Below are 15,085 nucleotides of genomic sequence, written 5' to 3' on the forward strand. Positions count from 1 at the left end.
GGTCGACATTTACTATGTACATACTTTTACTTTTATCACTTTAAGCACATTTTCCTCTATATACTTACTTTATTCAGTAACATTTGGGACGCAGGACTTTGTGTTTGTGGTTTCCTCAGTATCGGATCTGTATTCTTCTTCCACCACCGACCACAGTGAGAGAATCACGTTGGATCCTAACAGCTGGACGGTTTGCCCCATCAGCTAAACTTTGCCATCGCCACGCGAGCAAACCGATCAAGCATAAACTACAAACTCCTGCATTCTAAAACACTCAAGTCATTTCTTGTTTAATCTCAAGTGGAAACAGAAAGCTGTGCACACCCTTAGACTAGAGTTGATACAAAAAAAAACTATCTGAGTCTAGACTGAGAGATCACAAGCTCTCCCGATAGCAGCTGGGAGTTTATTCTAAAGAGAGAGCGGGGTGTGGGAGGAAAAAAGCTGTTGCCTGAGGATTTTGTCTTCAAGTTTTTCGGGGGACAGCGAGGAGGGTCATCCTGCTGAGATCTTAAAGCACATGAGGGAACACCCAATTAGGGACTCCCTAAAGAGGTGAACATCTTTGATGAGAAGAAGAAGAAGAAGAAGAAGAGGAGGAGGAGCAGATGTGTTTGGTGAAGGCTTGTTTGCTTTAGACACATCTTCGTCAGGACAGTGTGTGTGTGTGCACTTGTGATGTATTGCAAGTCAGGGCAGTATTTGCTTCAGTTGCAGCCTGTCTAGGCTTCGCAATAGATGGTTGCACTTCTACCCTCTCCAGCCCCACATTGTAGGGAACGCATGTGTAAGGCGCCGGGGCTCGATTGAATGTGAGAGCCAGCGTCGCTTTACAAACCAAATAACTGCCCTTCCGCTGGGGAAAAGATGCTTCGCTGTGGCTTTCTTAAAAAAAAAGGAGATGGGCAAATAAAAAATGGCTCTCAAAGCAAATATTCACCACACAGCAATACGCAGGGTACGACAGAGTAACACAACCTCTATGTTTTATTTAACAGGATGCTCAGACGAATGTGTTGGTGCAGGAGGGGATGATTTATTTTAGCATCTGTTGTAAAAGGCGCGGTAATAAAACGTTCACTTTCATGGCAGCAGCTGAATGCTTAAAGAGATAACACTTGATGAAACACGCTTTGCTCCCTCTGCCTCCGAGGAATCACATTAATACACTTGTCAAACTCTAACCACATTTACATTAAGAGAACATTCAGGGACCCGGGTGACGACTGCCAAACGCCGAACGCTCACTCTGCGTCACACAGACTTTCAAGTTTATCGATGAGTTCTTCGCCTTTTGGAACGTTTGCACGGGGACGTAACAAACACCTCCTGCCAAAACTTTAAGGGACGAACAGTTTGCACCCACACCTACACCATTACTCAGTCAGCTGGGTTTTTTTTTTTTCTTCCAGTTTTTAGTGAAGACAATGTCTCATCCAACCTTCTGTTCTGCCCGGTTTGTTTGGTGTTTGTTCTGCCATGTGATGTTGTTTCGTTATTGTGGGCATGTCCAGTGAATCAGAGCAGTCTGTCACGACGGATAATGATGACTTGAACGTGGGTGCAGAGTCTAATACCAAAATATGTTGTGTAAGCTCTGTGAGACAGCTGGGGGAGGCTATTCTCGATCTGTCAAAACAAATACGTTGTCCAAAATTTTGTTTTTTCTTGTCGGTTTTAGTTCAGGATTTTTTAAAACGCCATCTTCTTCATCTTCTTTTTCTTCCTCTCCGCCTTCTTTTTCTTCTTCGTCTCCTTCTCCTTCTTTTTCTTCTTCTTCGTCTCCTTCTTCTTTTTCTTCTTCTTCGTCTGCTTCTCCTCCTTTTCTTCTTAGATTGTTTTCCCCGGTTGTCTTGGCTTCTGCCGCTCGCTCCTGCTCCTCGCTCCTGTCGGCTTCTTCTGGCTCAACCTTCTGGCTCCTGCTTTTTTCTCTGCCTCTCCTCCTTCGCGGAATCTCATCTCCTTTTTTTCTTCTTCTCCTTCGCCTCTTTTGTTTTCTTCTTTATCTCCTCCTCTTCCTTCTTATTCTTGATCTTCTCCTTCATTTTCTTCATCTTCTTTCTTCTTCTTCTCCTTCCTCTTCTCCTTCTCCTGTTTTTGTAAATTTCACTCATTGCATTACCAGATTTGTCATGTTTCTGTCGCATGAAGGGGCTTCGCATTGAGACGTTCACATTTCGCAAAGCACGAGACGCTTTAATTATGTGGGACATTTCATTTCATGTGGAAGGACAGCGAGTCTCAAAGAGTGCGCAGCCAAGAACAACCATGTGGATAGCCCAGGGATGAAACATTAGACACAGTCAAAGGGAAACGCAGACACAAATAATACACGTTGGTTAAAAAAACATTTAGGAAATAAGAGATGAATTAATAAATGAATAAATAGGACTGGCAACTGACCAGTAAGAATTAAATCTACCGCAGCTACAGGCATCACCTCGCTACTCAAAGGGGAAAACAGAAGAAGCTCCTGAAGGATTCACCGCTAATTACATTCTTTGGATTATTCATTGCATGTAGCACGAGCCACACGTGTCTTTTAGTCTTCAGTCTTTATTCGTGTATATTATTTTGTTGTCACTGCCGTCTCTTGGCTCTTTGTTATTTAGAGAGTCTGGAATTTCTTCCAAGGACGATCTCTTCTGTACCTCCAGACACCCAGAGTCTGCTAACATAAGCGCGAGGGACACAGAGCTACCATATGGACGCACAAATCAAATATACATACAAAATGTCAAACAAAATGCTTTTTGATCGTCTTTTGTTGACCATGTCCCTAATCTCATGATAAGCATGAAATAATAATGATAATAATAATAATCAGTTGAAGAGGTAAAACATTAAACATTAAAACATACTGTGCCAGCTGCTGTTTGTGAACACACCATTCAAAGGCAAAAAGATAGTTGATTGTGGATGTTTTTCGCCAGCCTAAAGCAGCTGATGTGAGAAAGAGACTCAAATATAAACCATCTTTCCCAGAAATGAATAAGAAAACAGGGGGTCTCTGCACAGCCACACTCCTCTAGTGGGGTCATATGTGACAACTGAGAGAGATTACCACAGTAATCACCATATGTTAATTTTTGGGGAAAATCCTGCATAGTGTACTTTTAAAAATATTATATTCACAGTACTTGTCATCTCATTCTGTTTTAATCATGTTTTACACTCTTTTACAACATTCGTTTATACATTTGTTGCATTTTTTTTTTTTTGCATTACGGAGGTTTTTCTCAACTGTTGGCGGCAAGTCAAAAGTTAGTTGCTGGTAACAACATGTACATGTGACAGGATGACATCATCAAGATACAGCAAAAAGGCGACCGTGTTCTGGAAAAGTTACAAAAAAAGCGTGAAGGTGACAGATGCATCAGTATAAAGGGGACAACTGACAGGATTAAGTGAAACCGAATACACAAAATTAAAGTTTTTTCATTTTTTATTTCTTATATCTTGTTTTTATTTGCATGTAATCCAAAAGTAGTGAAAGTCTTTACATTACATAACTTTACTATTGTGCTACTTGGATTACATTACTGACCACATCTTTTAACAGGTGATCAATGACTGTATTAGGATATATTTGAAAACCCTGGTCCCTGGCAATGTACTCGCTCATTACTAACTCATCATTAGGTTAAAGAACAGGATGTGTCATTATGTTGTCATCTTTCTTTGTGTCACCCGTGGAAGAATGGCTACAAATCTTCCCGGCTCCCTGACGGGATTTGTACGTCATATAAACTGAAACCTCGTTTTCTAGAATTAGAAACCTTTTCTCCTCGCTGTAAAATCCACCAACAGGAAGGCGAGCGCGTACAAAATCGATCAGATTGCCCGCTTTCACCACCGTCACACACATCAGTTGTCATTGTCGTGCCAAGTGTTTGTATGGCATGAAGGCCTAAACGCGTCGGTAAACCTCAGCGGCGGGAAAACCTCTTCTAAGCTTGTCATTATCGTCTTCCTACTGCTACTTTTATTAGTTAGACGAGTGTGAAGTGGGACATGACACGGCCTCGTCCACAATGCATCAAGGTTTTTGCTCCACCTGAACATCGAGTACAGCTGACTGGAGGGAATCGGTGCTCCATCCACACGCACACACACACACACACACACACACACACACACACACACACACACACACACACGCACACACACAGTCTGATTGGTTTAGCCTACGCCACCCTGAGCAACCTTCATCGTGATCTCTTCCTCGAGGGACCTCTGAGTTCTTCTTGCAACTCCTGCCTTGTAATCTTTAATGCTCACCCACTCTCTCTGGTTCACACACACACACACACGCACGCACACACACACACGCACGCACACACTCATGTTAGGCCTGCGATTTTGCTTTTGTTTTGTTTAAAAATGACTAATGCCCGTTTGCTGCCCCTGTAAAACGATTCGTGACAAATTGGTTAAGAAAGTGCTTTATAATTTGAAGGGATGTCCCGTGATTTGATTGTTTTTTATTGCTGTGAGGCCTTGGCTGCATTAAACTGCCTACAATCTCCCGAACATTAGGAGCTGAGTGTGCATCTGGGCGAGCCGCTCAAAAGTGCCCAACAGCCCTGAGGAAGAGGAGAAAAATGAAGGGGCCGCTCGGATGAAACAGGTTTTCACGATGTGCCGGTACCTCGCGCCACAACCTCTTGTGTGCATTCGATCACATTTGAAGAATTTTTCTCCCTGGATGGTCTGCGCCCCGGAGGAGCAGCTGCACCCGGCGACACTGGGACTTCTCCTGCATTTATAAAACCGTGGACTTTCTCATCTCGCTAAATAAGTGTCAATCCACCATGAGAGGTGCTAAACTATCTAATTTTACATGATGTCTTTGGACCACATATAAAAGACTATCGTAGATTTATGTGATGGCTTTTAATAATAACGACAGAACAATCAAATCAAGCCTGGCAGTGTATTTAGTTGGGCTCCGTTTACTGTAACTGTGATCATACAAAGCACGCAACAAGTGCTCTCTCTCGTACTGTAAGGTATCTTATTACATTGGATGAAAACATGTGGTTGTTTTGACATGAAACCAGAGAGGACCCGGTCCAGTGAACCCAATCAGAATTAAGTGGGTGAATAAAAGTTCCTCTGGGATCCGTTTCCCAGGTCCAGTGGCATCTCTGGACGGGACGAGAAAACCTCTCCGTAATGTGTCAAAGGAGAAGTTCATCCATTGTTTTAAAACAAATGGTTGAATGATATGGTTTCCTGTATTTACCTGGAAGAAATTCGATATACTTTGTCAGACACTCACCACAAGTTCCTTGAAGTCTGGGGACCCTTTATTGAGTACATTCGAAGTGATAAACTTGATCCCCTGGACTAGTTACGTAAGGGATAATGCCCTTCGAGGTGTCCATAAACAGAAGTTAATGGACGACGCGGAGGCCTAAGTGCGCGTCGGACGGTTGCCTCCGCGAAGTCCATTAACTTCTGTTTATGGACACCTCGAAGGGCATTATCCCACTTATACCATGGTCACTTGCCAAAGAAAAGAAATTCGGACCATTAATTTACATTTTCATCGGTTTTACGATCAAAATATAAAGTTTTTCACAAGCCATAACTTAGTTTCCCTGGTAACGCCTGAGGGTTTGACTAATACCTGGAACAATCATTACTCTCCCGTAAGATTCTTATGCAACGGAAGCGTTGTTCACTCCTCCAGTAAATAGAACAGACCATAGATACGACTTGGCAACTGCAGATATTCTAGTCCGCTCAGCGATGAGCCAGAAAGCTAACGCTGTGCTAGCAAGATTCAAAGTCAATAACATTGCATACGGTTGACAAACAGTAAATATAATTTGACAGTATGCTAGCTAACACGATTAGCTAACTAACCAGTCATGTCATTGTCCCCAAATCAATAGCAAGATTTTCACGAACAAATGACCGGCAGTGTGTAACGTTACTGTGGCCGCAGCCTGAAGTAGAGAGTTGAACAGCGTATTCGCGTAGCACTAAGTTTAGAGGGGAAGTGAACTTTCTGCAGCTTGTGTGTTACAGTCGCCACCCTGTGGTGTTCAGAGGATAAGACACTGAAGGACTGACAGTCAGACTGCACTCAGTGCTGGAAATAAAATATTAAGATTTGATACGCCAGCTAGCACATTGATTTACAGCGGTGAACAGTCAATTTGACTGGAACTACTTAGTAGGTGTCCATATATCAGGGGTTAATGGACACCCTGCAGCCAATCAGAATCGAGTATTCCCCTAGACCATGGTATAAGCTGGACTATATTATTCTGTCTAATTTTGTTTTGTACCGATTGCATTGTGCTTTGTACATCCAAGCCTCTCCTTGAACTCCCTTGATCCTGGCTCTTTGGACTTTGTCTTGGACCTTAAATCTACCTCTGTACTCTTGATTCAGTACGCGGACTGACTTGTATGACTGTATTTATTTTTTTTAATGTTTATATTACCGTGGGCTGGCAGTTTGTCTTGTTTTGTTTTGTTTTGTCTCGTCTTGTTGTGCTCTGCGTATTTTTCTGCTCTGCTTCTGTGTGCTTTCTGTCTGGTTTAAACTTAAAAAAACTTTATAAATAAAGTGTTCAAAAAGGAGAAGTTCATCCACAAATGTAAATTCAGTCATTATCTACTCGGTGATGGAGAGTTGGGGGAGGTTCGTGATGTGATGTGCCATTAGTCACAAGATTGGCAGAGGTGGATATGACGATAACATTACAGTCACTCCTCTCAAAAATACATTTTGCTTACGACTGAATGCTTTTAGCAACACACTACGGAGTGATGCACGTATGAGTGTGAAGTTGGAACGCACAACTAGTTTGGAAGCCAGTTTAACTAAAGTCTAGTTGAACTTTTCAAACAAATTTTCATATTTTCATATGGTATTCAGGAGAAGAAGAAGAAGAAGGGGGAGGAGGAGGTGTTGTTTCTTTTGGTTTGTTTTTTTTACAGATAATCAAAGACATTTTGTGAAATTCTGTTAGAATATAAAACACCAACCTTTTTATATGTCTTGAAACATGAAATCGAGTCTCGAGCGGATGAATCCACGGTGAATGTGGTCAAGTCAGTTTTATTCACATAGCCTTAAATCACAAATCACATTGCCTCTGGAGGCTTTATAATCCTGTCCTCAGACCCGCGACTCCACCGAGAGAAAAACTTCTACAAAAATAAGGTTTAAAAGTGAGAAACCTCGGGAAGAACCACAGAGGATGGATTGCTTCCAAGCTCGGAAAAAAACAACAAAATCACAGAGCATACAGTTCACAGTGACAAAACATCTGACACAAGTAGATCATAAAAAACTATGGAACTAGAAATGAAATGTATCTGGATACCAAAACACATCTAGTCCATTGTTACAACAGCATTATTCAGACACACTATTAACTGAAATATCACATTCTTGACGCGGCTCCTTGGTAATGTAGCTTCTTTTGAGCCGGTCTTCGCCCAAGGTTGTCTGCACTTCACGCGATTTTGTGCTCATACCGACATACTCTAATAGAATTATAGTCGAAACCATTTGAGTTGAAGTCTTATTGAAAGCGGGTTTGGATTGGAATTCGTGTGGGCGTTCGATCAGATGAATCTCTCGGTCTAAACTTTAAACATAAATCTGGCCTTGTTATGCCGTCGTGATTATGCAGAGGGTGTGTTGTGTGTCTAATGTGTGCATGGATGCTTGTGAGCGTCCGTCACAGTGAGGACAAAAGAAACAGAAGTTATTTTTGGTTTAATCCAGAAACCTGTGACGAGCTAAAGATAAATGAGAAGCTCATTTTTCTCTGTTTATGGGTTAAAAGGGCACTATGTAGTTTGGGAGAAGAAATTCAAAGTCAGAATTTTAATATTTACAATATCACTGAGGTAATAATAAAAACTCAGAGCTATAATTTTTTTTTCCATGAGTAAATAATCAAGCTGTTTTCAGAGGAAAAGAAGGTTCCCAGAACACTGCTTGAAGCTAAAAAGGTGGCAGGGTCCGCCACTTATGAACAAAGTAAAACAGTGTAAAATTCTGTCGTCCCTTGATGGTCAGTTTGTTTATTCAGTTTATTCAGTCATGAAAACAAAGAGAGTATGTCTATTTAGTTTGTTCGTCTTGATTAAAATTCCTTCGCCAAAAACTACATAATGCACCTTTAATGAATGCATTCCTTATATTGTACTGTTGGATTAATTTTGCGTTTGAGTGAGTTGTCCGCGTCTCTACGAACCAGCTCACCTTCGAATCGCCCCTCGAGGCTCAAATAAAATATTACAGTCTTTGCAAATCAAGGACATCTTGCCCTCTCCTCACCTCTCCCGGGGGCTTAAGGCTGTGTTTCAGGGTTAAAACCTCACCGAGGGTCTTCAGAGAGACGTATAGAAAAGTAATTCAGCAGTGTTTCAGCACTGGACAGCTCCAGTGAAACCCGGAAGTCCACAACAGGAGAGCAGAGCCGCCGGCAGCAGGGCTGAAGCGGACATGATCCAATCAATCTCACACTGGATCTGACCCTGCGTGGCAGCTCAGTGGGCACAGTCTAATCACTGGGCTGCTTCTGAGCCTCGCGGCGGACTCACCAGCTCGTTTGCTCGCACATGTTTCCAGAGGGGAGAGCGTCAATGTTCAGCAAACGCTTAACCCCTTGTTGGCTGAGGGGGAGAAGACCCAACATGTCTCTTAGCAACCGCACCAGAGGCCTATAGATTCACCTATAGATAAACGCCATCTTCCCCTGGAGGATACAGTTTTGCCCTTTTGTCTTACAGGGTCAGTTTCTAACTGTGTGTGTGTGTGGAAAGTACTCTGCTCTGATGAAAAATATTAATATCACAAGTACGCTGAAGACAAGCAACGCTGATAACGACCTAAAGGGACATTTACTAAACACCTAAGGGTGTTTGCTCCTTCACAAAGTGACCCCGCACTGTGTCACTGTGGCTGAGTCGAACGTTCAAACAACAGGAAAGACTGCCTTTGGTGGTGGTGGGGATGGTGAGGCATGTTGCCTTACATCATGCAGTCAGTCCTCCTGCGTATTTGGGGGCTTCAAACAAGACACTAGATGGCAACAACCACGTTGAGAGGGAGAGACTGTGCGTGCCTGAGTGTGTTTGTGTGTGTGTGAGAGAGAGAGGGAGAGGGAGAGAGTGTGAGAGAAAGGAGGGGGTGAGAGAAAGGGAGAGCTGGGAAGGGGAGGAGGAGAAGGAGGAGGAGGAGGAGGAGGGGTGGGGGAGAGATGAATTACGTCGGCGTGGGACAGTGGAGGGACGGTCTGCTCATGGCACTCAGTTTGCAGCTGGAGGAGAGCTGCAGAGAGGGGAAACAACTGAGCAGCGGGGAGCGAGATTAGCGCGCAGGTAGAAAATTGGTCCACCACAGTTGGATGCATGAGTTCCACGTTCAGTTTGTTTGAACTTGTAGATTAGGTTGTTGTTAGCAGGTGGGGGACAGATCTGCAGCGGGAGGAGGGGGAAAGCCAGACAAGATGTGCTGCGTCCGTGGCGCCACCGGTGCGCAATCCGGGGACCGAGTGAGCGACGGCGACGCGCTGACACCCCGCTTTTAGATGGCTCCAACATTTGGGGTGCAAAACAGGTGTCAGGGAAGTGTCGTCACGAACCCCGGAAGCCGGAGGAGGTGGAAACATCAGAGGGAAAGATGGCAGCGAAATCCGATGGTCGCGGGGTCGTCACCGGTTTCGCCCAGCTGCACAACCTGGACGAGGTGGTGGGGACGGGAGAGGACGACAATCGGGACGGCAGCTCATTCCACATCTGCCACTGCTGCAACACCTCGTCGTGCTACTGGGGCTGCCGGAGCGCCTGCCTGCATTACCTCCGGGGGAAGGGGAAGGGGAAGAGGGGAGATGCGGCGCGGCCACCGCAGGAGGAGCGCCTCTGGCTGGACTGCCTGTGGATCATCCTGGCGATGCTGGTCTTTTTCTGGGACGTGGGGACCGATTTGTGGCTGTCCATCGACTATTACCACAAGCAGGACTTCCTGTGGTCCGGCCTGACCCTGTTCTTCGTGTTGGTGCCCTCGGTACTGGTCCAGATCCTGAGCTTCAGGTGGTTTGTGCAGGATTTCACTGGGGGCGGACTGGGCTCCGTGGAGGGGCTGAGTAGTCGAAGAGCTACGTTCGGTCTGCAGAGAGACAGGTGCTGCCGCCTCTCTGTCTGGGTCTGGCAGACCATCATTCACATCTTTCAGTTGGGACAAGTGTGGAGGTAAGACAACCTGAAAGTTTGGCTCAACAGAAATCGGTTAAAAGCTCTGAAAGCTCAGCGCGCCCCGCTCCTCTCACGCTCTCCCTTTCACTTCAGCCTCCTAACCTCCTCCTGACTGTCACCTGGTATAACCCGTTGTTGTGTACATGACTGGGGTGAAAATCAGCACCGTGGTGATGCCATTACGCTCGCCCCACAGTCTCCACTCACTTGCCCGCATTTGCATTTTCCAACATAGCTTCATTTTTACGCAATTTCCCCCAGCGTGTCCACCACATGAAACTGCACCGCTTTGTGATTGTTTCATCACAGTGCGCCATTGCGCTTGTGTGGGGAGGGAAAGAGTGGCTGGTTCGTTCAGAGACGGACAGGTAGAAGCTGAGAGCTCCTGTGTGTAGCCTACGTTTGTCTGAGCGTGTGCGTGCGTGCGTGCGTGCGTGCGCGTCTGTGTGCGTGTGTGAGTGTGTGTCAGGCGCGCCGCGCACATCACAGTGCATCACACTACACATGGTCGCCTCGGTTCACCCTCTCTCTCCCCTCCCCGCGTCAAAATACTCCCAACTCCGCAACCAGAGGCCAGACGAGCATCTGTTTTCACGGCTCACAAAAACTACATCTTCCCCCCACAGACATGATGTCATCGATTCCTCTGCGACGCTCGACATCTCTGGTCACCCAGTCCGTTTCTGTTTTTTTTTTTTTTCCCTGTTATTTTTTGTCGGCCGCGCAAATTGACGCGTCGTTAGGGGGGGGGGGAGGGTGCTCAAGGTGCACGTCTCCGCGCGTAATGTGTGACATGTAGCCGCTACAGTGCTGTAGTAGTAAAATGTGACACTGCTGCGCGCAGCTCGTCTCCCCCGTTCAGGGCTGTTCGGTCGATGCTTGTGAGCAGCGAGTTGTTTTTGGTGCAGACAGACGCAGTGGCTGGCATTTAATGGGAAAAAAAGAGTAACGCATGACGGCTGCCCTGCCAGCGGCTGGGAAAAATGTAAAACAGCACACTGTGAGAGAGAGTGGAAGGGGTCACGTCATTTCATCCTCACTTTTTTATCAGGTTTTCAGTTCGACGTTTGCGGTATTTTTTATTTTTTTTGTATGTTTTTGTGTGTGTGTGTGTGTGCGCGCGCCAGAGCTCGACCACTGATTGTGTTACAGTATTTTGTGTTTGACAGCTGCCTCAGCTCCTCGTCTGACAAAATGGATTTTTCTTTTCTTTTTTTTTTTCTCTAAAGCCAAGATTGTTGTTGTGGTCTAATGCATGAGAACATTTTTGCCAGGGGCTAAATTACTCACATGCTGAGGCTGAGAGTAAAATCTGAACTGAAACTCACTGACCTTTTTTTTTTTCCTTCTTTTTTAAAAGAAGCCAGAAGCATTAAATGAGATACCTTCTCATCCAGTTACACACACACACACACACAGTTTAGTCGGAAAACAAGACTCATTTTCTTTTCCATGTGAGCTGAGAGAAGCATCTTCACTCTCATGTTCGAGATCAATTTAGTGCCCCCCTGTCAAGATGGCTTTTCCCAGAATGAGACCATCCACTCTGCGTTTCTCATCAGACTCATTCTGAGCTGCACCTGAAGCCTGTTATATTGATTAGCTGCAGTTGCATTGGCTCAAGTTTATTTACTCTCCTGTGGTACAATCGATTATGCTGCTCATATCTGTCGTGGGGAGAAGATGTGGAGAGAGCTGCGAGCTGGTGCACGGTCAGCAGGGTCACTGGTTGGTGCTGGTGGTTATGGTGGCTGGTAACTCAACCGTGGTGCCACTGGACGGGATGCACCCACAGAATCATTGCACATGAGTCACATAACATGCAGCAAGCAAATTAAGATGTTAAGATATCTCCCACTGTTCTGTTACATGCATAATGTATGCCAGAAAGCACAGTTACATTGACACTACACATTTCTTTATGTGGCTTCTCTACGTTCTTTGGGTTCAGGTTCCTGTTTTATATTGCGTCAACGCTGTGATTTGGATCCGGGTTAAGTGAAAGCATAAAACCGCGAGGTTTAATAAAAGATCACGTTTTGTCTTATGTGGTTTCTGTCGCCACAAACGCGGCTCGTCTCGTTAATAATATTCAGTGGATGAAGCCTTAAAGTAAAGGTTGAAACACCATCTCGAACAGTGGTCTGTTGCCTGGTTACCACCCAGTCATGAGAATGAATGTTAGCTAAGGAGCTGTCCACACTAGCCCGGTTAATTTTGCAACCGTTAAGTTATGTTCCCGGTTTTACTGTTGTGTCCACATGCAACCGTGCTTTTGGAACACTGAAACCGTGGTTGTTTGAAACCGGGGTCCAGGGTGAGGTTTTTGGCCAGTTCGGGTTTCAGCGGTTGCGTGTGGATATGACAACCGCGAATATTTCAATTGCTTACGTCAGAGCTGAGCGTGTGCTGAGCGCGTGCCTCTGTAAATATTGCACGCACAGCAATGTAAACACAGAGGTGGTTAGAGGTTAACTAGCTTCGCTTGATAACTTGGCTAATATGGACGTGACAAAGTTGTTGTTTATTGGCTTGCTGTCAGCTGTGTTCGGCTTCCATTTCCAGCTGCTCAACCTGATGCAGCAATGGCGGTGCCTCGATGAGCAACGAAGGAGACTGCTCCTCTTGCTAGCAAACAAACGACGCACCCTTGCGAGTCGCCATAGTTGTTTGTGTTTTGGTATTGGCCACACTTCCCCTTTCCAGTTTTAAACTATTTTCATTGGTTAAAACAGCCTTCCTGTTTTACCTTATATCGCCACCTATTGCTGTGGCATATGTATTACACGTATATTGCATCACTTGGTGGCGGATTTATGGTTGCGTGTGTACAGAGTTATTCTCGGTTTTTTTATTAAACCCCTCGTGTGGACGTGGTTTTTTATTTAACAAAACCTCAGTTGTAAAATTAACCGGGCTGATGTGGACAGGGCCTTAGTGAGTGCGTTTCTGCCAAACTGCAGATACGTTTTTTGGTTGGAACTTTACGTTTGTTAAAGGGATATTCCGATGTAAATTTAATCCATGGTCTAACACACCGTGAAACTGTGTTAGACTCCCTCTCGAGAGATAAAGTTTGCAGACCGCTGGCTAACGTAGTTTTAGCATCTTCAGAAACGACCGCACGGCAACAATACATTGCAGTAAATGGATCCAAATATAAAACCACCATCAAAAAGCCACAAATGATGCTCAGAACAGCACCAAACTTCAGCAACATTAGAAATAGGGTCCCAACACATATTTCGAGGCGTCAAACATTTGATATAGCTGCCGTATTTGTTGGAAAATATAAACGAAACTCACCACCCGAGAAACCTTCCTTGTTGTGGAGAAGCCCTGTGAGTTGATTACTGAGTGCAGTAGAGTCCCACAGTAATGATCATCATTGAGCTGCGGAACTCTACTGCACTCGGTAAACGACTCACAGGGCTTCCCCACAACAAGGAAGGCATCTCGGGTGGTGAGATTTGTTTATCTATTCCGACAAACACGGCAACGATATCAAATGTTTGATGCCTCGAAATATGTGCTGGGACCCTATTTCTAATGTTGCTGAAGTTTGTTGCTGTCCTGAGCATTATTTGTGGCTTTTTGATGGCGGTTTTATATTAGGACCCATTTACTGCAACGTAATGTTGTCGTGCGGTCGTTTCTGAGGATGCTAAAACTACGTAAGCTAGCAGTCTGCAAACTTTATCTCTCGAGAGGGAGTCTAACACAGTTTCACGGTGTGTTAGACCATGGATTAAACTTACACCGGAATATCCCTTTAAGGATGCTTTCACGCCACAAAATCAGCTGAAAATATCCTCAGGTGCCCTTAAGAATATCCACTGGTGTGACTTAAGCTACGGTCTGCGGTTTTGCAGCCATGTTTGCTGTAATAATGCCACCACCTCCTGATGTGAAAGTCAGCGAATAAGCATATAATGTGAACGTGATGTGACACGTTTGCTGCCAATTTCCACCATGGACGTATCTGTGATAGTTCATAAATGCTAACTGCTTGGCTGTGGTAGCTATCTCGTCCAGCTGTCAAAACACCGCCATCCTGTCCACCATCTTGATGTATCACCTATGACACACACATATTTGATTGCATCTGTGGTTCGCAGAAATGCACAATTCCTACATTTTATTCTGGCGACTGGGCTGAAGTATAACCAAGAATAGATTATTGTTCACATTGTGTCTCTGTCTTGTAGAGGCTAATGACAAATTAACAATTTAACATTTTGAATAATTATGCAATGTTGGGTTTGTTTGGCTTTCTGTCAGAGACTTACAAAAGATTGATGCCACTCTCGTATTTGTGAATTGCATCAGACGTCTCATCAAGTTCCTCACCAGAAAGCCAATAAGCATATTTACCAAAAATGTCAAACTATACCTTTAAAAGAATTGCTCAACAAATACCTGCTTGTTGTGCTTTAACTCATATCTGGTCCGCGTTGTGAAAAAGTCATCACTAGGTCTGGGCAATGTCTTCCAAACTGGCATATGAGAATAACCGCAGTTAATCATAGTGATGGACAACGATATCATTGTATATTTTACGAAATTAAAGGGCTCAGTGGTAGATGATGGTCAGCCATCAGTGATGGACAATGGCAACGGCTATCAGCCCGACCATGTTCATCACAAATTTTGTCCAAAACCCAACGTCTCTTCATTTACTCTCATGAATGACATAGAAAAGCAGCAAATCCTTTGATTTAAGGAGCTGGAGCCAGTTGTTGTAGCTCTCTGCCCTAAGTGATACGTGTCTTAAGGCACATTAGGACAAACAAAGCACAGTACAGCGAGTGGACCAACTTTAGTTTTCACCACTGGCTTCAGATTTACAGGT

General features: G+C 44.6%; 1 protein-coding gene across 1 annotated transcript in view; it reads left to right on the forward strand.

The window, feature by feature from the left end:
- The first annotated feature begins 9,222 nt into the window (after nt 1-9,222).
- The window catches only part of xkr6b (XK, Kell blood group complex subunit-related family, member 6b), a 61,704-nt gene continuing 55,841 nt past the window's right edge, over nt 9,223-15,085 (forward strand). Inside the window, exon 1 of the mRNA XM_030406298.1 lies at nt 9,223-10,230. Within this exon, the coding sequence (XP_030262158.1) occupies nt 9,662-10,230 (569 nt within the window). The 5' untranslated portion in view covers nt 9,223-9,661. The remainder of the gene's footprint in view (nt 10,231-15,085) is intronic.

This window comes from Sparus aurata, chromosome 22 (genome assembly GCF_900880675.1).
Source record: "Sparus aurata chromosome 22, fSpaAur1.1, whole genome shotgun sequence".
Lineage (NCBI taxonomy): Eukaryota > Metazoa > Chordata > Actinopteri > Spariformes > Sparidae > Sparus > Sparus aurata.